The sequence below is a fragment of the Perca flavescens genome, chromosome 11 (assembly GCF_004354835.1).
Source record: "Perca flavescens isolate YP-PL-M2 chromosome 11, PFLA_1.0, whole genome shotgun sequence".
Classification (NCBI taxonomy): Eukaryota; Metazoa; Chordata; class Actinopteri; order Perciformes; family Percidae; genus Perca; species Perca flavescens.
In genome coordinates this window covers 19071917-19097613 of record NC_041341.1, presented here as the reverse complement: position 1 = coordinate 19097613, position 25697 = coordinate 19071917, and the positions used below count along the sequence as shown (strand labels likewise).

General features: G+C 39.7%; 1 protein-coding gene across 3 annotated transcripts; it reads right to left on the bottom strand.

Annotated features, from left to right (window-relative positions):
- Positions 1–25697, bottom strand: LOC114563981 (rho GTPase-activating protein 6). Of its 3 annotated transcripts, none has more exons than XM_028591059.1 (13): positions 25426–25697; positions 11864–12023; positions 11182–11253; positions 10062–10324; positions 9692–9887; positions 9418–9473; positions 9156–9306; positions 8865–9013; positions 6948–7127; positions 2002–2099; positions 1596–1858; positions 1266–1340; positions 1–1181 (listed from the first exon to the last, which is right to left on the bottom strand). In XM_028591059.1, the coding sequence occupies exons 1-13, from the start codon at positions 25570–25572 to the stop codon at positions 616–618; spliced, it is 2376 nt and encodes a 791-aa protein (XP_028446860.1). In that variant the 5' UTR covers positions 25573–25697; the 3' UTR covers positions 1–615. The 3 variants fall into 3 exon arrangements, with proteins under 3 accessions (XP_028446860.1, XP_028446861.1, XP_028446862.1); XM_028591060.1 differs by having other exon boundaries at positions 2008–2099; XM_028591061.1 differs by lacking the exon at positions 25426–25697 and adding an exon at positions 14800–15054.

Here is a 25697-nt window from a genome sequence, read left to right as displayed (position 1 = left end):
CAACAACAAATCCTGTTTAATGAATCTCAGTTTCTCAAACATTTACACAATGGCCACGCTAAAGGTGCAAATATGAATATGTATGTTATGGGACAATACATGGGTGGTAATATGGACATTGTCTGCAGCATTTCTACAAGTAAGTAGATTATAATTGGAGCCTGTAACACTGAAGCTACAGTACATATCAAGGTACTACAAATTTGAAGCAATATTACAGCACAGACATCTATATTTTTTATATTCAGCATTAAAAGAACATTCATGGCTTCAAATTAAGAATTAATATCATTCAAGTCTATAGGTTTCTGATGGTTGTGTTGCAAATAATCCATATGTGTTAATAACTACAACACATTAAAATAAACTACAAAAAAGAATGTACAAAACTACATGTTATATTATGTTTACATACACAACACAATTCATATCTATACATTGAACACCCCTACAAAAAAAAACAACACATTTAAGATGGTGGTTGATGTAAAGTTCCATCAGTCTATCAATGAGAAACATTAACTTGAAATGACTTGACTAGAAATGTGACAGGAGAATGGCCCCCTTTTCTCATAAAGTTATCTTCAGTATAGTTCAACATAGTCAAAGGGTGTATCAAACCAAGGTTTCAGGCAGGGCGTCTGCATTTTCTTTTGACAGTATATGCCATATATGCCACCTCTCTGTCTGGCAGTTCTGTGTACCAGGGGCATTTTCTTGTCCAGGCCCAGAGGCATTTGCAGTATCTACAGTCTGGGGGGCAGGGCTTTGTTGGGCCTGCTGTGGAATTTGGGGGTCAGGCTGATACGTGAAGAGGGAGGGTGTGGAGCAAGAAATATGGGTCTCCCTCAGCTGTCCAGAGTACTGAAGGGGAGACAAACCATCCATCCCGACCTTAAGTAATGAACATGCAGGGTGTCCTGTCCTTTCTGCTAAATTGTCCGAGCTGAGGTCTCCTGATTGGCTGCTCACTCCCTGATGTAATGATGTTTGAGATTGTCTCTGATCTTTCTGGGCATTAGGAACACTGCTGCTGCGAGTTACCGAGAGGTGTGGCCTGATTTCCAGCACGCCCAATGAGGTTTGCGTCGGTCTGATGGGCAGCTTGTTGTTACCTTGGTGACTGCTTTGTCCCTCCGAAGATCCATACGATTCACATTCCGACACGTCTCCGAGGGAGCCTGGGAGACACCAAGAATTAATATGCAGCTTTCATTATATATCACAAGACCATCTGCAGCAACACATACAGAGGATTTTATTACCAGTGATACGATGGCCAGTAATCTCCTTGCTGAGCAGTTCATGCCAGGTGTCCCAGAAATCATCAGTTGAGGCCTCTAAAAGGAACAAAACCGTCAAGAGGATTACTTACTTTGGTTTCTGAAAGCTAACAAAAATAATAAGTCTCTAGTATCTTTTTAAAATACCATTATACACTATAAAAGTGGCCCTGTCCTTTCATTTTTGTTGTCTTTAAGAACATTATTGACTCACTATTGAGATCTGAAAATCAATACTCATCAGCAGCCATCCCAAATTGTTAAACTATTCCTTTTAATTAAACTTTATAATACTAAAGTATGTGTTGTCACCTTTATCTGTAGAAAGTGTAGGAGAAGTGCTGCCAGATCCGTCTTGACAATGGCTGCTGAGTTTGTACTGCCCAGAAAGTCTAGGCACCCTATCTGAGAGGGGACTGCTGTCTTCTGGGTAATTACACAGCAGTCCATCTGACAGGACGGGAGAGTTGTTGTCATAGGGAGACACCTCTCCACTAGAGGCTTTGATGGAGTCATTGGATAAGCATCTCTTAGTCAGAGAGAAGGACTCTCCTGCTCTAAGAAGGCCTGGCTCGCTGCAGGAACAAAGAACACACAATAAAGATTATAGATATATAAAAAAAAATATGAACAGGGAGTACATAATCATTTGGAGGCCTGGGCACAGGGACAACACACACACACACACACACACACACACACACACACACACACACACGAGTACCGAGAGGCCTTCCTTCGCAGTAAGTAATCCACAACATCAGGATCAGTTTCTTGCACACTCATCAGCACCTCATGCTGCAGGTCAGCAGGAACCTGGAAGAATCAAAACCCAATTTAACTCAAGCTCATAACAAAGGGTGAAACATTTTTTTAAGTGTATCGAACTATAAATCAAGGAACCTCTGTGCATGTGTGTGTGTGTGTCTCCCGCATGCAGGAGCGGGGAGTTGCTACATCCCTGGATGGCTCATTGATTGTGGTTCATGGGCTCTGCTACCAACGGAGAGCCAAAGCATGTCTTTGCAGTAGGGTACCGGTGTCATGCCAAAAAGTGTTCATCTGCCAAAAAGTGATTGCTGTCTAACCTACATGCAAATGATGAAAATAATCGTACACAAACACGTTAGATGAACACCCAGGCTCTTTTCTTGGGCTCTCCAGCGCAATGTTTTGTTGCCCGCGGTTGAGCACATTTCTCCAGCAGGCTGAGCCGGGCTCCCTGCTTCCCATGCCCGGGCCACATTGCTACCTGGATAGGTGACGGCTAGACGAAAAAAGGGGACGCGCCGAATCTCTAGATGAGCCACAGCCGAGTCGCGCGTGATTGAACTGTGCTTATAGTTAGATAAAGTTGTGAGCCAAGCAATCGTCCCGTTCCGAACAGGCACGCTCTCCAAACATGCACTGCCTAGTTACATTCATTTTATTGTGCCTTATTAATTAATTACACTTGAAATGAACATATACAATGACATTTCCATATTAATCATGGAGAAGTGTATACAATGTATTGATGGATATGAATGGAGGGATGAATGCACATTTTTTAACTGAATGTATGGATATTTTTGAATGGCAAAATGAATATGTTTTTATGACTGAATGCATGAATGCTTATAGAAGTAGGAATGACTGTTTGTAAGGCATGTATGGGAGAACAGAAGAATGTAGGAAGGATGGCTTTTTTTCACAAGTATAGAAAATGGTAATTTGCAATTTGCATAGCTCTTTGAGTAGCCCTTATGTTTACTGTACATTTGTCTCTTAATTGTTTTAACCTTGTGCTTGTTGTGTGTCTCACAATTTTGCCCAGTGTCCAAAACAAATTTCTCCTTAGGGAGACTAATAAACTCTGAATGACTTTGAATGTCTCTGTACTGCATACAAATAACAGCATTATCCACAGAGCAGATTTCTTTTTTTTATATAAAGTTTACTCTATTCAAGGAATTGCTCTTTTACACCAACTATTTTATGTTGCCAGCATTTACATAGTGTCTCTGATGCAATAAGCTACAGATAAAAGATGTTGTTTGTATGGTATGAGGCAAAAATAATTAACAGCAGTTTAGAAAAGCAGAACTAATGACGCAGAGCAAATGTCTGATGGGATTTTTTTGCCCTCTGGCTTCCTTAACAGATAATTTTCAGATACCCCAATTAAGTGCATCTGAACTTATGTTTCTGGTGAAAAGCAGAAAACATAATGCAGATGAGGATCTTGTCCTCACTCCCAATCATCTACAAAACAGTGGCTGCAATGACACCTCTCAAGTGAGGCTTCTCATTTGCCATAGACTAAAAAGAGTATTCACTCAACTTAATTCCACAAGGTTCAGGAGAGAAAAAAAGAATCGCATGATATTCTGTTTTATTGTGACACTACTTTGCTTTATAGGTGACTGTTAAAGTCCAGTCCTTCTCAGAAGATATGACTAAAGGGACTGACACACCAAGCCAAATGAGGGGCGTCGGTCCTAGTTTGTGCGGTGTGTCCCACACCGTCGCCAAGCGTCAATCATTGCCGTCGGCCCTTTTTCGGACGATTTCACATGTTGAATCGGCGTCAGCAGTCGTCAACCGAGAGTGAAGAAAACCCATCTACTGTGAGAGGCACACACAAGGCTCCTTTCATTTGTCATCTCATCTGATCAATCCACTACACATAAGAGCTGTCAAAACTGGTCAATAATTACGTTCAAATGTTCCTTCTAAAAACACAGGTTCGAACTATTGTAATAACAATTTTTGCACATTATGTCCATAAGATGGCAAACGTACTACAAGATATACTTAACTACTTGTGTATTTATATTTATTACAACAATAACGTCTTTTAAAAGTGCCTTGCCATTAGGGCTGTAGCGATACATTAATCTCACGATACGATATGATACACGATATTCAGCTCACGATACGATATATATCACGATATTCAGCCAACGACACGATTCGATATAATTCGATACACTTACATCATTTTCTGAAAGATTTAAAGGGGACCGAGTGATTTTGGTGACATCTTGTGAGTGTTCCATTTACTTGGATTTAATTAATTGAACTGAAAAAATCAATTACACAATATATGTCTCTGACTGGACAGAGAGTCTACAGCAGGGATCATCAACTACATTTTTTTCAGAATTTTTCTAAACACTCTGGTGGCCGGACTTTCAAATAAAAGATTTTTTTTTTTTTTACATGTATTAGTGTGAGTAAACTCCTAAAAAACATGGAAACTCCCTAATGATAACTGGCTCTTTAACTAGAAAAAGATCTCAGACTAGGAGGCAGTTCACTGAGGAGTGATGGTTAAAGTCTGTGATTATGGAAAAATTATTGTAGTATGCAGCATCCTGATTGGTGGAAAATGCTTGCAGAAAGAAAGGCTGTTGTCAGGTAAACATGTCACTGTCAAAGAGGCTGAAGCAAAAAGTTGAAGTGGAAAAGCCAAAAGCCCAGCTTTAATGATTAATGGACTGATAAGCAGGCTATGCACTCGTCATGTATGCCTCATTTGCAATGAAACGATGTTGTTGCAAAATAATACAACCAGCATCATCATCATCACTGAACATAACGATTGCGTCATTCACGTGCATATTAAGTAGATCCAGATTGTCCGCTCTAGCGGAGGGTTTGGTTTGTTCAGCCAGCAGTGAGGTTTACAAGAATTTGTCAAAATTTCCAGATTCCCGGCAACCTAAGATAAACAGTTAGACTAAAAACCGACAGCTTTTGTTTTAGCTTGTTTGTAAAAATTCGCTATTTGCAGAGTAGAGCTGTGTTTGCGTAAAACAGCGCGGTGGACTGAGCAGATTTAAATATTGCTTTCTACATGTTTATGCCGGTCTACACAAGTGAGTGCATTGATAAGTATTGACTTTCTACTCACGAAGGTTTAATTGTAGCCTATTTACAGAAAAGAGACCAGCGTGAGTTCATCTGCCCCAGCGGCCGTTGGTAACTCTGTATCGTTCCCAGTCAGGTGCTGCGTGTTTTAACACACACACATCTCGGCTCAGCTGTGTGTGTGGAACTCGGTCATCGCTGTAGAGAATCCCGGCATGTGAATAGAGATGTAAATACAGGGGACTGGGTTTTTGCTCTAAATGCTTGAAATGATAAATAACAGAACACATTTTTTCCTCTTTACATTTTATGAATTCATGATTATTCTGCGGGCCAGACTAAAAGCTTTTGGCGGCGGGCCGCCAGTTGACGTTGGCTGCTCTACAGCGACACTAGCGGCTGGCTGACCAAATCGCTCTTCCTGCAACGTGAACGGGGGTAAACACGGGGGATTTGAATGGGACTTATGTATCGATACTCGCGGCATAAAAATCGATACTTTCTTGGGGAATAAAATATCGATTTATATCGCAGAATCGATAAAATTGCTCAGCCTTACTTGCCATACAAAACTTGCATTTTTGTGTGTTAGCATGTTAGGTCCATATGTGTTTGTGTTATGTTGTGAATGTGAAAATGAACTGCTACCTCCTCTGTCAGCTCTAGCCACTGAAAAGAAATAAGCAGGCCAATTACAAAAGCTGGCCAGTCTGACATCATATTGCCTGAGCTCATTACTATTCATTAGCTCGCCCAGTTGGGCTGGGTAAAGGATTCTGACAGCCAGGCTCTCATTGGCTAACTGTTAGCTAATCAGATTCAAACAGCTTAGCTTGTTGAATATTAATGACAACTGGCAGAAATCGAGCTGAGTCTTCCTGTAGGCTTTCTATACCAAACTAGAATGGCTTGAAACAAGGTAACCAAGGCATTTATTTCCACAAAAAATGTTAACGAGTCCATGGTAGAACTTCAAACATTACCACAAAGTAATGAAATACGTGTGGCAAAGCACCTTTAAAAGATCTATATATCTACACATTATAAAATAAACTAACGTTAATAAACTAACATCCTATAGCGTGATATTTATTACAGCTAAGACCATATAGACCTCTCTCTCCCTCTCGCTCTCGCTCTCTCTCTCTCTCTCTCTCTCTCTCTCTCTCTCTCTCTCTCTCTCTCTCTCTCTCTCTCTCTCTCTGTGCCTTCTGCACCGCTAAACAATTACAATTACCCCCCTAGCAACTAATTCACATGCTCTCGTCACATCGTAGGAAAGCACATTGCGATCACCAGATGAGTGTCATTTTAGTTTGGCTAATTTTCGGTAACCAGTGTATGATGAAAGCATGTTGGGTGGGTGAAATTAGCAAGCTAACGTTAGCTAATGAGCCAGCAGCTGGTCGCTCAGCTCCCACTGTTGGGAGACTTCTTTGCCAAGAGAACGAATGACAGACTGGGAGAGGCACAGTCTGGTTAGCCATCTTGCGGTACCAACGACAACTCGATTACTGCCCCCTGCTGGTATGGGGAGTTATTTCCTCTCAAGCAGGCGCAGAACGTACATGGAACTTGGCCCCCGGGCTGTAGTCTCTACACTGTGTTCCAGTGCTAATTTTTTGCCCAGACAAAGGCGACGAGGGCCAACGAGGGCCGACAAGAGGCGACGCCACGGGTGGCCGTCGTCGGCACTAGTCCCCGGCCGTTGGCTTGGTGTGTCAGGGTCTTAAGACATTGAGATTTTTTGATTAAGCCCATGACAGCCTCTAACCTTTAAATGCTTGGTTTGCAGTAAGGATGGCTTACCATAAATAGTGTATCATATATATTGATCATCCTTTGGAGGACGCTGATGATGGCTGTGCTCTCCTCTGCACGGGCAAAACTCTGGACTGAAAACTCTTTGTCGGAGTTTTTTTGCTTGTGTAAGAGGTTGGGTCCAAAGATGGTTGCTAAATTGAGTGATGTCATCTTGTTTCCTGTGATCTAAACAAAACAAAGGACAGAATGTATTAGTCTGGATAGAAAATACACGTTTAGACACTTCCACTGGATATTTGGATAAGGTGGACAACAGTTCTTCAGCTACAGTAATGTAAAGAATTCTAGCAACCCTTATGGGAAAATATGAGTAAGAATTCTTTCATTCAAATTTCTTCAATTTTTAACCAATAATCTTCAGGTTAAAAAGCTTAACTAGTAAACCTCTCACATCACAGCCAAATTATTATATGTGATTACCCATATTTGAAACCTGAAATTACAAGAAATCTGTTTCTCTCTTTTCTAGTCCGAAATGATTTATATGAAAGTTAGCAATGGAGCTAAATTGATTTTCTTTTGATCTTCCCATGTGCTTAAACCAAGGAATGAAAAATCGTACATGCATAGAGTAATTATGGTATTAAGAGTCTTTTTTTATAGACGGAACTTCCTTGGCACCCTGTGCGCCTAACACAGCCCTGCCACCATCAATAAGGCTGGCTCTGCCTTCATTTGTTCAAAGAGACCAAGCAGACCTCTTGTCCACTGTTACAGTATGTATGCACTCGGACCGAGGCCAAGAATAAACTTGTTTCATATCCCTGGGAAACAATTAATCTTTTTTGTGACAATTAGAAGTCAAAAAGTAAGATTAATATGAAAAGATGATTATAACAACAAAAGGGACTTTGTGCCCTGACTGGCTTTATGGAGTAGGAAAGAAATACTGGTTTCTGTAGGTGCAAATACGTAGCTGTTGATATGAACTGTTGTTTCCCACTATGTTGCAATTTACTTACACTTCCTGTTGTTTACAACTCATAAACTAAACAAAATAAATGATGACTGAACAGTAGGATTGTAGGGAAGCATAGCATTAGTGTAATGTGGTTAGTGTTGGTTGTGCATCATTTAATTAAGATACCCACAATGGATGATCATGCATAATGTGCTGCGCTTTGGCACATCGTTTTCTTCAAATTAGAGGCTACAGGTGTAACAAACAGCTGTCTTACTGCCTTCAGATGGCTACTGGGATTCATCACAATCACATTAAACTTGTAAACAGTTTGTTTTCAGTGATAGCTACTCACTTCCTTAAAGTGCTCATATTATGCTCATTTTCAGGTTCATAATTGTATTTAGAGGTTATATCAGAATAGGTTTACATGGTTTAATTTTCAAAAAACACCATATTTTTGTTGAACTGCATAATGCTGCAACTCCTCTTTTCACCCTGTGTGTTGAGCTCTCTGTTAGCTCTGCTAGCTTGTCAGTTGTATGAGGAGCGTGCCACGTTAGCAGCTAGGCAAGCATTATAATGTGCGTTACAAAGTGACGCACGTTCGTCACGGAAGTAAAGGCTGGACTACAATAGAGCTGTTTGGAGCAGTTTGTGAACAGTGTTTTCTGTTGGAGATGGTAAGTGACTTTGGCTTGGACTTTGGGCTTTTTCATTTTGTAAACCTATTACATGCACAAAAAAGATATATAACACAATAAAGGAAAGGGGGAAAAGCCAAAAAGCATAATATGAGCACTTTAACATATTTCTTTTGTACTTGCTGGTGGAATCAACAAGTGTCAAATGTGTGACATACTGTCAAAAAAGCTGGTCCATGGGTATTTAACTACAATGCATTGCCAAGATTTCAACACCCTGTCTTATGCAACCTCATGTGTATGAAAAAAGCTTTTACACGGTCAACAAACAAAACAGGGAATGTACAGTTTGTTTACCGCCTGTCCGTCATTGTCCAGGCCGTCTTTCGCATGTGCAGCCACTGTGGACAACAAGCAAAGGAGGCGTTGCAGCGTGTCGCTGTTACAGGGAGGAAGCAGAAATATCAGGAGCTGGATGGCGCTCTCTTGGTCTGAATAATCCAGCACTGCAGAAAAAAAGGCCACCACATTGACGTCAATTTAAAAATAAATAAAGTCAACACTAACAACTGCAAGTTTTACCAACCACCCTAACCAAAAGCATGGTGACTTATTTTTTGGTCGTGTGTATGTGAGTGTGCTCCTTACACATTGTGTTGATGAAGGCCATGTAGAGTTCTCTTGTTAGCAGTGGGTCAGGCATGTCTCTGAGGAACTCTTTTAGCAATGCAGCTATATCGTGGACACTGTGCTCCTCATCCAATTGTACCTCCCATCCCTGGTCAAACTCCATGCGAAGCTGGATGAAATATTGTGACAATTATTACAGCAAAAATGTTGCTCATACCTGTAGTTCATGCGATTTATTTAAATGCAGAGGTGTGATAAAGCTGACCAGCTGGCATTATACCTGTCGAACTCTCTTTTTGGAACTACCAACACGGAAAATTCCAACCGTTTGTAGGCCTGTTGGCAAAGATGAATATGCTCTCTTAATGCTGATATCGTGGCTAATATTCTGCCTCAAAGACATTCAAATTGTATGATTCACAGGGTTATGAATGATCAAACTACATTTGTTACTAACTCATACGTTTTCAAAGAGATGAGCTGGATATTTCTATACTACACACTATTTGCACTATTCTTATACTGTATAGTGTTACTTTCAACTTATTGTGTACCGTGTTTTTCCAGGTGCTGGCAGCAGAGATCCACTACCCTGGGCACCTGCCTGTAGATAGGGTTAAGGCTGAGCTTTTTGTCATGGTGCTTCTTCCTGTTGCCAACTGCCTCTACGGGCAGGGAGAGCTGAAGGGCCTCCAAGAGCCGAGACTGGTTATCATCAAGATCAGTGATGCAATCCACAGATACTCCGCCCTGTCGAGGAGATGGGCGACAACCACACAGTGACTGTTGTGATAAATGGCTACCCACTGAGTGAATATCCAAAAAGGTCACAACTTCCCAGAGAAATCTAGAGTGCAAGTGTAATCAGACAGATTTCCTGTTGCTCTACAACAGCGTGTTAGGTTTATTGACAGAAAAGCCTACCCTCCTGCGCGTCCGTGGGGCTGCGTCTGGTGTGATGAGCAGAGGTGATTCGTTCAGGGTCTCAGAAGTGGAGCTAAGGGACGAGTTGCTGCTGGAGAACTCCTTTGTGCCCCTTTTGAAGCTGGAGTTGTGGTGGAGGAAGGATAGCATCAATTCAGTGGGGTCACTGTGCTCCTCCCGCGGAGGATCGTTCCGCTGCCTGTGTGTGCGGTCGTTGGATATGACCTGCGACAGCGGTATGCCAAACGCCTGGGGCGTACTCTCTGTGTGAGGGGGAAGGGCAAGACAAGGAGACTTAAAGTTCATCTCGTTGGCTTCAAGTCAGCTGGGAGATGTTGAATTAGATTTAGGATGTGTCAGTCATGTCAGCATAGCATATACAGTATGTTGAGCTTATATTTGCTGAACAAACCGCCTAGAACTGTCTTGTGTTTGCATTCATTCTTTACATTCAAACGCGATCTTTAAAAAGATGTTGCTCAAAATAAATATGACAAGAAAATGCCTGGAACGACAAGATTAATGCCTACAACAGTTCTGCAGTGCACACTCAATATTCAGAGTCAGACAGCACATACTTTCTGAAGTGCCTTTGTAAACAAAAGGGGAAAAGAGGAAAGAGGGGGCTGGCCGTGCCAAAGGATGGGCTGTAATGAATGAGCCACCACTTAAGATTGTTTTTGTTATTTCCCTCGACTGCGACCGTGTGGCTGACAGTGAACATCACTTTGCTGCCAGATTGTTGCAGCGGGTGGGGCAGCACGGCGGATGAAGATCACAGCTCCCTCGGAGACTTCTTTACTGTAGATTCTGATCACTCAGTTCTTAACGGGTATAAACAGCTAAGAATGTCTGCTTCAGTAAGTCTATACAGCTTCAGCCAAGTATCTTTTCAAGTGTCAAAGGCTGACTAGATTAGAAACTGGAGGGGAAGACTGACTGACAGGACTCAGCGGCTCTCCCACAGACCTAAAAAAGAACTGTTTATCTTCACTGGTTTCGAAAGACTAACAATAATATAGCTGAGTGTGTTAGAAATTCTTATCGGAAGACAATTTGCAAGGTGGAGCAATAACATCCCCCCTACAGCGTGAAGTGTATCCAGTACATCCCACATTACCTTTGTCTTTACTCTTTTCTTTCGATAATGAATCCAACTTCCGCATAAGGGACGTTTTGTGCTTGTGGCCATCTGAAAAGAGGCAGAGGTGTTAAAATAAACAGGTAAATAAAGAAGTTAGAACCCAGGTTAATATGTCCCTGCTCCACTTGTTATTCTTAGGTTACAGTTCAAAATAGCTAACAAATGCAAACAGACTGCTCATAAATGACAAAGACATAGAGTTTGAATCTTAATTCCTAACTCCTATACAGATTTACAACTGCTCTTTCATTGTCGTAGACAGTGAGATCATATATTTCAAATATTTATTTCATTTGAAAATGCAGTTTGTGTTAGATGTGAACACATTTTATATTACAAAAGACTACAAAACCAGAATAAAAAAAAAAACTAAAATAAACTGCGATTATACAGCCCATTACAGTATTTCTAAGGTTGAAAATCTCACACCATGAAATCAAATAAGCCGCAAGAGTTAACTGCAATCAATCATGTGCATGACACCCTTACCCAAAAAGGCAAATTATTCCTTGCATGTGAACAGAAAAAAAAAAAATATTCAGCCATTTTGCTGCATTTCAGAAGACACGCTGTGACACGCTTTTGCCTGGGACAGAATAGCAACTTGTTGAATAAGGAAGAGGAATTTTAGTGTGATTGTGTGTATGTGTTTTAATACATTTAGGAATGGTGATGTGGCAGCCCAGATAGCGATCCCGAAACAATCTCCTAAAGGCCACATGCTGGAGACGAACCCTTTCTAACTCTGACAAGCTTTGCAGAGGTACGGGCTTCAGGCCAACGGTACGTCCAGACACGCTGTTCCAGGTGAAGTCACCCTGAGGACACGCACACACACACACACACACACACACACACACACAGACACACACACACACACACACACCTTTTTATTTTTATGTAATCTAACACCAACATGTTTTTCTAATTGCAGAATCGAGAATTGTCTGGACTTCTGCATCCCAGAATTGGGCCAGTTGTCTTACCAGAGAAAGCAGCAAAAAATACTGTTTGTACCGTTATGTAAATTAGCTTATTTTACAAGTAGCAAAAACATGTTTATAAGTAATGCAAACACACTTTACCATTAGCTCTTAAAAGTGAAATCTCTTATCTTAATTCTATCTTCTGTAATGAAGATTTAGTACTGTGGTAATGACGGAGCAAATAATCTGAAGTTAAATCCTCCACCTTTGAGCATCTCCATGATGGAGATTACAGTGCTTTGATCCAGTACGGTCAAGCCAATCATATGAGCCATGTTCCAAAGAGGCTTAGTAACTCATTATCAGGATAAGGCTTATACTAAAGTGGCTCACTCCCATTAAATGAGAATTAGGACTGTGTTACAGTAGCATACTATTTTCAAGTATACATACAGTATGACAAAGTACAGTATAAATATGCACAGAGAACATAATATGACATATTTTTCAGCAGTAGAAACTATACTATACCCTCTGTTGTCCTTTATTGGATAAATAATAGCTCCCATAATTAGTATACAAAATGTTTCATCCTCTGCTTACTTTTAACTTTTTATGTGCATCATATAACAGTTTGTTCATCATTCAAAAAAATACTCCCTTCATACTAAAGACATAATAATTCCCAGGCTAATTTATAGCCTTACTTTTGATATTAGGAAATTATTTCAGTTTCTACAGCTTCTTATTACGACTTTTAAAAAAGGAAACAGTGACAGAAATCAACCCTGGCCTGGTGGGGCACTGGATGGCAGGGCACACAACATAAATCTGTCACAATTGTATTCTGTTTTGTTTTTTTTACCTCAAGTACATCACTTAGCATAAGCATTGCAACAGATGATCAGGACACAAAAGCAAAATTAAGCACCATCTACACCCAAGAATATAAAGATTTAACAGTAGTGTCTGTCTGCCACCCTTTGTGGTGCAATAGAGTGAAATAAGAGACCACAAAATATGTTGTGCAAGTGTAATCAGAGATGTTTACAGTTATCTGTCCATTTTGTTCAGACATTCCTCTTGGGTGACTATATGGGAGTGGAAACTTTGTGCCTATCTGATGATGGGTGAGCTGGGTTCCCACAGTTTCACTGGGTTAGTAAAGTGACACTCTCAAACGAAAGCTAATATGGGCTACTTTTTTGTAGAATTCATTGTATTTATAAGTATTGTGCAGGATGCAATAACCTATTCCATAATCATAGGTTTAAGTGTATCATGTCCAAACATGATGTTTGAGTGCACCATCACTTTGGTACAATATTGAAACTCATTTATCCACTATTTATCCACATTTTCCATATTTGTCACAGTGGAAGAACAGTATCGCACTGAGCTCACAATTACAACGGTCACTGATGAAGCCACTAGCCTACTTATAATCTTAAAAAGAAAATACCAGACTTGTCCCAGCTGCCTCTCTACAACGTCATGAGCTATCTGCGCAGAAAGAAGCCTAACAGTGTTTGTTCCTTTGTTCCTAATGTTCCGATTTTGTTTGTATTCATCACTTATATACTGTTACAAAAAAGCCAGCAATAAAGTAAGCATACCTATTGAAATGTATCAACTAATATTTTATCTCAACCCTCTCCTGTGTCAGTGATTATACACCAAGGATGCATTTTCCTTGGCTGTGCAGTATCCTAACTTTAATCCAAGGCCTCCTAGAAACACAACACTTTTGTTAGCATTCACTGGAATACAATTAGAGGAAATGTGCAAGGTAGTGAAAACTCAGGTTACACTAAACAATCACACTTGAACTAGATCCAGTGAGATGATGAATATTCCTCAGTACTCAGGAAACATTCACTGGAGGCAGAGGGGGAAGGGTTTCACACAAGAGCCCCCTACACTTTTGATTTCTACATTAAATTCTGCATTAGATCACATGTTTAGAAACTGCACTCCTTGCGGACATTTGACCCATAGTCTCTTTTTGTTTTCTCTCTCTTTCTTTCTTTTTCTTTCTGTGTGTGTAACAGTGTTGACAAAACCAAAATAACATTGTGGTCTCCTTGAAAGCTTGGAAACACACAAAAACTCATTAAATTAGCCTACTCACATCTTGCTATTCTTAATATACATAAATGTGCTCTAATGTACAGAGTACACTCCAGACTGTATAAAATGCAAAGCTAGTCTACTATATTTTCTCAGCGGTTTAAAGGTAATATCATACAACAATTCAAACAAAGGTATATAACAATATGTCCTTGTAGGACAGAACTAATGAGGAGTGGGAAGAAGCATGAGTAATGTGCAGAAAAGCTTTGTTAATGTAGTACTATCCTGATCAGGGAAGGGGTTTCAATATTAGCTACATGAATCACTGAAAAAACAAATATTCATTCATAACACAACATTTAAATGTAAAGTTAAGGGGTTAACGTTTGATTCATCCACGCTTATCAGGACGTTTCAATACTTTGAAAACTCGCATACCTGTGTTAATGTTATACTTACCTGTAACGTTAGCTCACTATTCCATCCGCTGTTGTTAACTATTTGTCATACTGGGAAACCTTCAGGAAGCCCACAAATTAATAGTTCACACTAACTAGCTGGTTACTGAGACAAACCTAAAATAGCAGTTACTCACAAGATAGGTGACGTTTTGGTCGAGGAAGGGATCCCCCATTACACAGACAGGTCGCCACGGAGAAGCTCGTCACCCCTTGTAGAACACCAAATTAACCGACGCCATTGGACTTCAGACTAAACGCCCCACATGAATACAGACCACATGCTCACACCCAGACAACGTGCAGTTAAAAGTGGAACAAGTCCAGCGACTGATTTACCTCACGGTGGCAGACGTATTCCCACTGAATAACACTACCGCTCAGTAGCACTGCCCCCCCTGGTAGCTGAAACGGGTAATTGCATTGTTTCAAAAATGAGTGGAATAATTACTTCTGACATAACCAGATATTTTATAAATACTTTAAAAACACAAAACAACTAAATGGGGATAGGTAATACATCTGATTTCATATACTGCTTTAGTAAAAATAATATTTTTTCAGGGCTCTGCCACTCACCTGAGACCATTGTCGACGCATATGCAGGACGCAAAAAACAATAATTTGTTGCACTAGTCGGGACATCTTACCGTGCCAACGTTACAATAAAGGTTGCCTAAATGCCATGTATATACATTTGCTGTCAGCTTACTAATTGAATGCGCGTTTTGTGTAGATTTGGACTTTGATACATTTTATTCCACTTTGTTTAAACGGCGAAGTTCACCTCGTTCACCTGTTTGGAGCTGACTGGTGAATGTGACGCGCGTATAGGCCTTGCTGGATACACCGTGACTCTGTTTGTGAATCTACTGATTTCTGTGGATGACTTGTTTTCATGTCATTGGATTACGGCAAAATACTGATCTTTTTTCTTAACGTGTCTTAACGTTTTATGGTGCGATTGCGCTTGGTTTCTGCGTTTGGAGAGGCATCTCAACAGACTGGAGGTCCAACACTGATTGTTCACTGTTAACCTACATGTTAGTTGAATTTAAGTGTCGGGGCATTCTGCCACCGTCTGTCTATTGTGCTCCAACACAGCGTCAGTTTGGTTTGAAATGTGCTGGGGACAGAGACGCATTCGGAGGTACATTTCCAGAAGTGCTGGGTACAATGACGCATACGTTTTTTTCTCTTTCGCGCAGGTCAGGTTTAATGTACGTAAACAATGACCAATGATTACCAAATTTCTCTCTAATATTGCTCCTCATAACCACGGAAAACTGTCAAAAAATAGAACCCAAAGTCCAATTATTATGGACGTTATCTGACATTTAGCGTTTCTGCTTCACATTTTCAGCGGGGCAGCGGAGCAGCTGTTGGTTGACTCCCAACGGTTCTCATGGGCTTTATAAGTCCTAACATGAAAAAGCTTAACGTGGTTTAATATACCTAAACAACAATCAATCATCACCACATTTCTGGTTAGATTTTTTGACAGTTTTCAGTGGTTTTGAGGAGCAATATATGAGAGAAATTTGGTAATCATTGTTTAGGTACAAGCTTTTTCCTCGCTTTTTCCTCGCCATAGCCTGTCAAGTTCTTTTGACAGGCATAAGTGTTCATTTCAAGATATGGCCATGATAAATTTGGTGATCGTTGTTGAGGTACATTAAACCACGTCAAGCTTTTTCACTTTAAGCAGAACAGGCAGCGTTGTGAACAGAGAAGCGTGCAGCCTGCGCAGCAGCAGAGCGGCTGTGTCTGTGCCTGCTCTGTGGGGACAGAGATTGTTGTGGATTTTTTGCATCTGTCGCTCAAGAATTATATGCGTTATGGACTTCTTTTTTTTAACTAAATTGAGCTCAAGGTTTTAAATTGTTACAATGTAAATTCAAATCTGCTTAAAAAAATAAACCTATGTTTATTTAGCATGTTTGTTTTGTCCATATGTGATCGTGCTGTGTTCCCCAGGTCTCAGTTGCTACAATGAGTTTTTTTTTTTTTGCCCCCCCTGGCTCTATATATATATATATATATATATATATATATATATATATATATATATATATATATATATATATATATATAATACAGGAAATATATAGATATCTGTATAACAATAACTCTAGGCAAAACGTGTTTGTCCACCAGCCAAATAGCTGGTGATGCTAGCTAAATGTTCAAAATTTACCAGCCACTCAATAGATTAATTATTATTATTTTTAATAATAAAAACACAGACTTGATGTAAGAACAAACTGATAGCAAGTAGCATAACGTTAACTTAAAACATATTTAAAGAAAAGAAAAGAACACTGCTGCTTAAATCTAATAATGAATGTCCTACTGTATTATTCTTTAATATGTCTGGTAGGGAGTAGGCCTAAAGTTATTTTTTAAATATCCAGCTGTTCTGGAATCACAGCTCACAGAGTTAGAACAGCTGGAAAAAATTAGAGCTAGGGGACTGTTTGTTATTTATTTAAGGGGCCACCGGAGGAGTTTCAGGACCTTTAGGCTAAAAAGACTTGACCCTTCCCTCACCTGTAATCATTTTTCTATGACCCTCCAAAATGATTTGAAAAAGAGGCATGACCTCCCCTTATGTGCTAGTTTGCACTCAATAAAGATGGGCAGAGGTAATTTGATTTTTCACAGCAATGATATACATGAGTTAACCTCTGCATTCTCATCTTACACATCACACTCCTCTGTTATGGTGTGGTGGCCATTTCAGTAGATTTACTCACTAACATTGTTGTGGAAACACAATAAGCATGGAAGCTAAATGCACACTTCCTGCATTACTGCATTACTTCAAAAACTAAGTTACTCCTCTAGTGAACTAGTATCCACATGAAATAAAACAATAAAACATTGAGACCATTCAGCAAAGGACACTGTGAAATATAAAATTCAACACTGGTTGCTATGGACTCGTCACTAGGCTTCCTCAGTCATTGTATATTTTAGCACGTAGGTAAAGCTGCCGAAGTTGAACATTATATTCCAAAACATATATGTTTATTTATTTTAGCAGATTTTAAATTTCATTGTAACAATTTAACAGTTTGCCCTTATAGACAGACGGTGGCAGAATGCCCCGACACTTAAATTCAACTAACATGTAACAGTGAACAATCAGTGTCCGACCGTCTGTTGAGAAAAATATGCACCAAACAAGCCACTTTGAAATGTTGCTGTTTTCATGAATACAAAAGTTGGGTGACCCCCCTCCCCAGACTAAAAAATTACCCTCCCCTCAACAAAAAATAAAAAGACATGACCCTCCCCTATTTTCCTCCGGTGGTCCATTCCATAAATACCGAACGGTCCCTAGCTAGACACCTAAATCCACCAGGCTGATGTATTGGTGATAGTTTTGCTTATTGCAGATAGGCCTAACTTTATATCTGTAACATTATCTACATATGCTGTATGCCTAATTAGTAAAAAGGAATGTCAATAAATAACTGTCAAATATATGTTTAAGTTTTATAACGTTAGTTAAGCCACCAGACTGTAAAGAAAATCTGTGGCATTATTACTAATGGAGCTAGCGCAAATTCTTTCAGGAAGACTTCTAAATAACTTCTATTCTATTAACCACTATCTCTTCCTAAAACTATTTAAGACGCGTTCACTTTTCAGTAAACCAACCAACCAAAATTGGCCACAAAATTCATGATCCAATTACAGCATGACATCCTGATTTAAACGTCTTCTCTCCTTGCTATCAGCTGTTTTTCCGGCAAACGTGCAACCCTCCTCCTCCCTTTCCACCTCTGGTCATCGTCAACCACGGCAACCTGAGTCCCTTTCCGGCAGACAGCTCCTTCGTTCGGTCTCCGGGTTCCTTCTCCACCATCACCAGTGTCTAGGCTCCATTGGGGGGAATATGTCTGGCTTCTCTACCCCTTTAAAATATTTTTAACGATATAACATTAACGATGGCTATGTTTTATTCAAGTGTCTAAGTAAGTCATGACAGTGTGACAATGAGCCAGCATTCACAATATCAGGACTCTGAATCTGAAGCAGCTAAATACAGTTTAGCCATCATTAATTTGTATTATTTACAACCAGAGTTGGGCAATATATCAATATTATATCAATATCGTGACATGAGACTAGATATCGCCTTAAAAGGTAAAGGTAAAGGTAAAGGTACTTTATTTGTCACATACACGTACATGTAGCAAAATTCATTCTCTGCATTTAACCCATCCCTCAAGGGAGCAGTGGGCAGCCAATCACAGCGCCCGGGGACCAACTCCAGATCTGAGCCAGTGCCTTGATCAAGGGCACTGACTGGAGAACCTAGTACATGATTTTGGATAACGTAATATCGTAATGTGGCATAAGTGTTGTCTTTTCCTGGTTTTAAAGGCTGCATTACAGTAAAGTTATGTAATTTTCTGAACTTACCAGACTGTTCTATTATTTGCCTTTACCCACTTAGTCATTATATCCACATTACTGATGGATTATTTATCAAAAATCTCATTGTTTAAATATTTTGTGAAATCACCAATAGCCAACACTACAATATCGTTGCGGTATCGATATCGAGGTATTTGGTCAAAAATAACGTGATATTTGATTTTCTGCAAATCGCCCAGCCCTATTTACAACTGAGTTCTTCCTACTGTGACATGTCAAAATGTCTTTTATGTAAAACATATATGTGATGGATGTGACCATTGACATATATAAACTGGACCAACAGATCCCGTTGCTCTGGACGGAGACCAGTGAAGGATATTAGAAGCACTTTTCCGGTGAGCGCTGAGCATTACTGCGCAGCCTCCAACTGAGCTCGAAGACGTAGATGTGACGTGAGCAACGTGTCTGAAAGTTGTAAGTCTTCTGGTAGCTGTGCCAAGAGAAATCTCAATCAATCCCAATCTTGCAGAGATGGAGAGCGTAGGTATATGTAAGGAGATAACATAGGCACAGGCTAATTATTGCTAACTAAAATGCTAGTTAACATTAATAATTGAACTTAAACAGCTCATGTAAGTCGAAACTGCCTGCAAGCTTCTCCTGTACTATACAGTAATTCCTCTACTATTCGACAGTAAGTCGCTTGGTTATGACACAATCATTAGCCTATTTTTACAAAAACGTCTGCTACGGAGCCATAACGTGAGATACAAGGTAATGGAGCCTTTAATACATTGTCGTGTTTCTTTAGAAATAAACAATGGACAAATAGAGTCTTTAAACACTTCAGATGTAAAGTTATTCGCTGTCAAAGTGACGTCAAAATGAATGGCAGTCAATGGAATGCTAACGGGAGGTGATGGCTTTGTAGCATCAAAATGGCGCCATAGGAGGTTCGAGTTCTGAAGCGAAGCTTACCCCCTTGGATGTGAAGGGTGCAGAAATGAAATTAACGACTGAAATTCCATTTAGGTGTTTCAGTTTCAGGGTCCTGGTATAGACCTTTTTCACGGCAGACATGACATAGTAGGAGCACAGGTGTATTCAAAACCATTAATGATGGCTGCATTCCACTTAGGAGAGGCCCTGGTATTGTGCATGCTGACTCACTGAGATAGCTTACTGGGACACTTGATGGAATTTAGCCATCGTTAAGGTTATCAATTTCAGCTATGGTTTTCCTACTATGACAAGTCAAAATGACTGCTGTGAAAAAGGTCCATTGTGCACGTTGGCTCACTGTAACACTTTCATGGGTTACTGCATTGACAGGTGCCACATGTCAGTGAGAGAGATGTCAATTAAGCACAGTCTATCACCCACACAGTCCTGAAAAGCAGTCTAATCAGGCAAAATAAGTGCAAACACCTGTGCAGGTGGACTGTGGGTGTGTAAGATCTTTAATAGTCAGAGAGCAATGGCAGCAGAGTTATTGATATGTAGCTCACAGGGAGGCTAAGACTAATTTATAATGGTAGTCACATCTCCACAAGGAGGTTCAGTTGCCTTCCTTTGGTTGATGTTTAGAACACCTGTAGCCTGGGAAAAGAAGACCTCAATCTTTTATCTTCCATTGTAGTAAATTACTTGAACAAAAAAATCAGATGACTATTATTGATTGATTGACTTAAGCCAATTGTACAATTCTAGTTGGGCATTTCTCTTCTATTCTGGAGTAGCTTTGCACCCTGGAGTGCTGGAATGAGGTTGTTGATGTTGCTCTGAAGGCAGATCATAAACAGGAAGCAGCATGTCCAACAGAAACAAACCATTTGGAAGGCAATGTTGGGTGGAGAAATCCTCATTCACTTTAAGAGCTCTTTCGGCTGAATAATGTCTTTTGTAATACTTGAAACCGGAGATTTCAATAATGAAGTCTCAATAACAGTTTTATAGTTAAGAATTTAACCTACAACCTAATTTATTATACTAATAGCTTAATGTTTAAGACATTTAAACACAGATAGCGTATGCCCATTGCATCATGCTCTCAGTGAAACATTAAAGTCTAGTCCACATACTGTACATGCCAAATAATTTACATGGTCTTAATACAGGGTAGATACAGATCAGGGATTGAACAAGACACAAAAATCAATATTCAACAGATATGATCTATCATTAATGTTATTAAATTAGTTTGAATAAATATCAAGAGCATATGAGAACTGTCTTGCACAGCAGCTGGGGCAGGTGCTGCCTGGGTTCTAATATCATATTATCATATAATATAATATGGCGAGCGAACTAGCAGCTGCATCAGCCTGCAGAAGAGATTTTTGGGAAATCACTTAGGATTCCTTTAAAAGATTGCCCTAGTAGCATTGATGAGTTCACATGGGTTTCAATTGAAAGGTTTAGTGTAGTTTAGTGTAGTATGGTCTAAATGGTTTCCAGTGCTTCCCTATGGTACTGAAAGTACAATGCTTGAGAGCACACTGACAGAATAGATTTTGGCGAATTACTTCAGTCGGACATATTCGTATTAGTATCTGCCTTTAAAACTTTAATTGGAGACCTACTTTCAGTACTGTCTCCAAATCTAAAATTTTCTGGAAAGAAGCTGGATTTTAATTGAAATATGTTTACTCAGTTAATTGTCTTTTTGTGAGATGTAACTGGCTTTGTAAAAGAGAGAAGTTGTCAGTTTCCTCCAAGCTCTTTTCCTGCAGGCCGTCTCTCCTCCATGATGCTCAAAGGAATGCAGATGACATTCATTCTAAATACTCCAACAGCGCAGTACTCTCACATTTTTCTTCCTCTTCATCAACAAATTATTCCACCAATATATTAAAGGAGCTATGGGACACATCATGGTTTTTCAGTTTGAAATTTAACTTGCAACTTTGCTTACTAGCATTCACAATTAGATTGTACACTTAAAACTAAATCTTCTTGATTAATGTCCTCATTTGGTCACTACATTACTGCAAAAGAATAATAAATGTCTCCCTCTAAAGGCTTTATAAGTTCCTGCAATTTACAAGAGAAACCTGAGTGAATGGTGATATTGCTGTTGCATATCTGATCTGGCTGTTTAAAGTGACTTATAATGGTATGTCATCAAATGAATGAAGATCACATCACACACTGCTTGGGGTCCTTTCAATATCACCATCCTACCCATAATGTGGAAAGAACGACATTTAATAGATTTTTTAAAGAAGGGATTTCATCAAAAGGCAATATTTTCCAATATCTTACAAGGTCTTCATATTCAGAATCTTGTCTAATAACTGCTCAAAATGAAACAAAATCAGCATAAATTAATCCTTAACATGACTGTATCCAATGCCAGGCACTTATGTGGATCAGAGAAGGGATTCACCAGTCACGCCTACTGTCATGATATTTAACGGTGTCCAACAGATCAGTTCTATATTGCAATGTGCAGGGCAGATGTACACAGGAGATCAATGCAGATCAAACACATTACTGGTTGCAAGGTAAATGCCTACAATTAACTTAATTAATGAACTAATATACATATTGTTAATGCTGCCTTAATAGCATGTTTGAAGCATGTATGCATGTTTCTGTAACTGTCCTGACAAAGTAATCCACAATTGAATCTTGTGCCTAAAACAAGGTAAACATATTGATCTTATTAGATGGCCACTTACATTGCTGAGTGTGATACACTGATGAACTGGGGATGAGTAAAGACACTTTGCCTATATAATAACTTTACACTAAATTATGCCAAATTTTCTGACTGGAGTGGAGAGACACTATTATCCTGTAATCTCATGTGAACTGAATGTGGTTTTTCAGTGCATGTATCTACTGTACCCATTGAGGCTGGGAATACACTTTGACTTACAAGAAGCTGATATGTCAGTTATTATTTGATTGAATTGATGTGATACACCATCTATGTTTACATCTAACCCACTGTTTATTTGTCCTCTTATCGGACACAAACTGGATGCTATGGTGCTGCAGTTTCAAGCCAGCAGGTTTAGTTCTATGCCATGCAAACGGACCGTCTCTTGTGGGAAGAAATATGTGCCTCAGGGACCGTAGCCAAGGATCAAGTCATGCTACTCTACTGTGAGAAATAAAAGTTGAGGGTTTCTTTAAGTAAACCAGATGTCTCTGCTTTCCATCTCAGCTCAGACTACTGAGACCCAGAGTGAGTGCACCTGACTGAACACATTGCAATAATGGATTTCCATTGATTATAGACTCATCTTTTGCACGCTCTGGCACCAGGTATGTCTTGTACACAACCTGTGATTTACTCTTTGCTAACCACAATAAATATACACTGGATGGCATTAGAGAAACTAAATACAGTATTTTATTTTCTTTTTAAGAGAGGCCAGGACAGTTTGAGTTGCAAGACATATAGTATGTCTCATAAAGAGTAGAGTCTTGCAGAGCTGGGGCTGTTATTGGGTGGAGGTGCTGTGTTTTGTGCAAAGGGGGAAACATTTTCAGACTGACTTCACCAATGTTGTTGTGATGGTATCTTAGATACTAATGTCCCTGAATGAACTGCTGGTTGGCTATTTGCACACCAGAAAATGTGGCTTTCATTACGGACTTGGAGTGAGGTTTGCATACAGTAAGGCACTTGCTGTCAGTTTAAGCCGACAGAGCAGTCATGTGACGTGAGTCTCCAAGAAGGATCTCACACCTTAGGCCTCAGCTAAACTGTGTTCTTCTCACTGGCATGTTGGAGCTCTAGAAATACAGTAGTAGAGCTGTACCGTCGACAAATACCCCAAAAGGTAATCTGCAGTGGAGGTAACATATTCCATCTTTACAATGCTTGGCAAAAACTAGGCTGTAGTTCAGCTCATAATGGTGGCACGCAAGCACTTTCCAAAGTCATAAATCACATTAAATATCCTCTCTGACACAGAGCTGTCTCCAATATTAATCAGCTTCATTCAGATTTACTGTGATAACATTGTTAAGGGCTCTGGCTGTTGGATCTGGGTTCTTGTTAATGACTGTAAGAAAGACCAGATACCTGGTACTCATTGCAAGCCTATTATAATGCCAAGTCTCTAATACATTTCCCTTAAACAAACAGTGTTACCATGAAGACCAACTTAAGCACAGCAATACAGATTGGCTCAACATGAACATGTAATACTGCAAGTACTATACATCTAAAATCTAGATTTATATTTAACAAAAGAAGAGATACAAATGGCCATTGTAATGGAAACAGAATTAAAGAGAAAACACTTTTTACCAAGGCATAATGACCATTAAAATGTGTGTTTAGATGTGTGGGAGTTATATAAGAGTAATGGTCCTGTTCTAAGAGCTGCGCACCTATTCAAAATGCACACATTTGATAATTTGGGACACTTTCATCATATTGGTCTTTGTCATGTTTTTAGGTTACTATTGTTAGGCTGGAAGCTTCTCTGCAGGAAATTGTGAAACAGACACAGCCTCTCCCACACTTTTCCCAGAACTCCACCCTAAAGTCTGTCTTTGAGAAAATAATCTTTTTTGAGCTAAGTCTGACACTTGCCAAATGTGACAACTTTCCATTCACACCTCTTTCGACATTAGCAAGTTGGCACAAGCAAATGCTTCTGCTGCTAACATCATTTAACAAAAGGAATGAGTTGAATCATTCCTGGTGTTCTGTCACTGACGCAGCTACAAAACTATAGTGCATCATAGGGTACATACATAAAAGAGTTAATTTGTTTGTCATACACTGGTCACCGACTTGAGTAAGGGTGATGTTGCAATACTGGGAGAAAATGAGTTCCTTTTGATTTTTTTTCCCGTTTAAAAAAATAAAATAACAATTGCATGTATAACATGTAATATAAAATATGTGTTCATTTAAGATCAAAGGGAAATACCGATATTACTTGGCAACATCATCCTTGAGGGAATTCCAGCCCCTTCCGGAATCTGGAAGCAGGCTAACAACGCAGAGCTCAAGTTCTGTTCTCTCTTGAGCTTTTATTCTTCTAAGTACCTCATGTAGCCTATGCAGTTGAAAAATAAGCACCCTTTAAAAAGTGATACAAGTACAAATTCTGAATCACATCTTAAGCCAAGTTTTATAGGACACTCGCGACCCCTTCAGTTGATGGAAACACACGTCATTACAGTCATATCAATCATTTAACAGCAAAACCATTTATAACTCTTATCATTACTGCCTGCAACCCGGTGTAATAGTCTATATGTGTACCAAACATTAGAAAGCAGGTTGACAAATCCAGACATCCTTTACACTGGGTTTCTGGATGCTGTCTGACATTTCAGCCAATCAAATATAAGGACAGCTACAATCACCTGCCCCGTGAAGCTATCGGGTCACTGACCTTATACGATGTTCCCTCCGATTCGCTACCATAATGTCTCATCAACGCCGGGTCCAAGCTCTTGGTCTGCCTCAGTCTCCGCTTGGAAATAGTTCTGGGGCTTAGCGAGCACGAGAAAACACTGCTTAACAATCCTTGAGCGGACATATCTCCTATAGCCGGTCAACTTGTGATTAAAGAAAAGTAAAGAAACAGTCACATCTCTGCTACAAGTCCAAGTGAAACGAAGGAACAGCACCGTTTCACAGCAGCAGGTCCCCAGCGCGTCACCA

Excerpts from the sequence above, each read along its gene's own strand:
- LOC114563981 (XM_028591059.1), bottom strand. The coding sequence starts at position 25,572 with ATGTCCGCTCAAGGATTGTTAAGCAGTGTTTTCTCGTGCTCGCTAAGC. Across the intron at positions 9,307-9,417 it reads CCAAAAAGAGAGTTCGACAG|CTTCGCATGGAGTTTGACCA; the intron begins GTATAATGCCAG and ends TATTTCATCCAG. Across the intron at positions 2,100-6,947 it reads TATATGATACACTATTTATG|GTTCCTGCTGACCTGCAGCA; the intron begins GTAAGCCATCCT and ends TGATTCTTCCAG.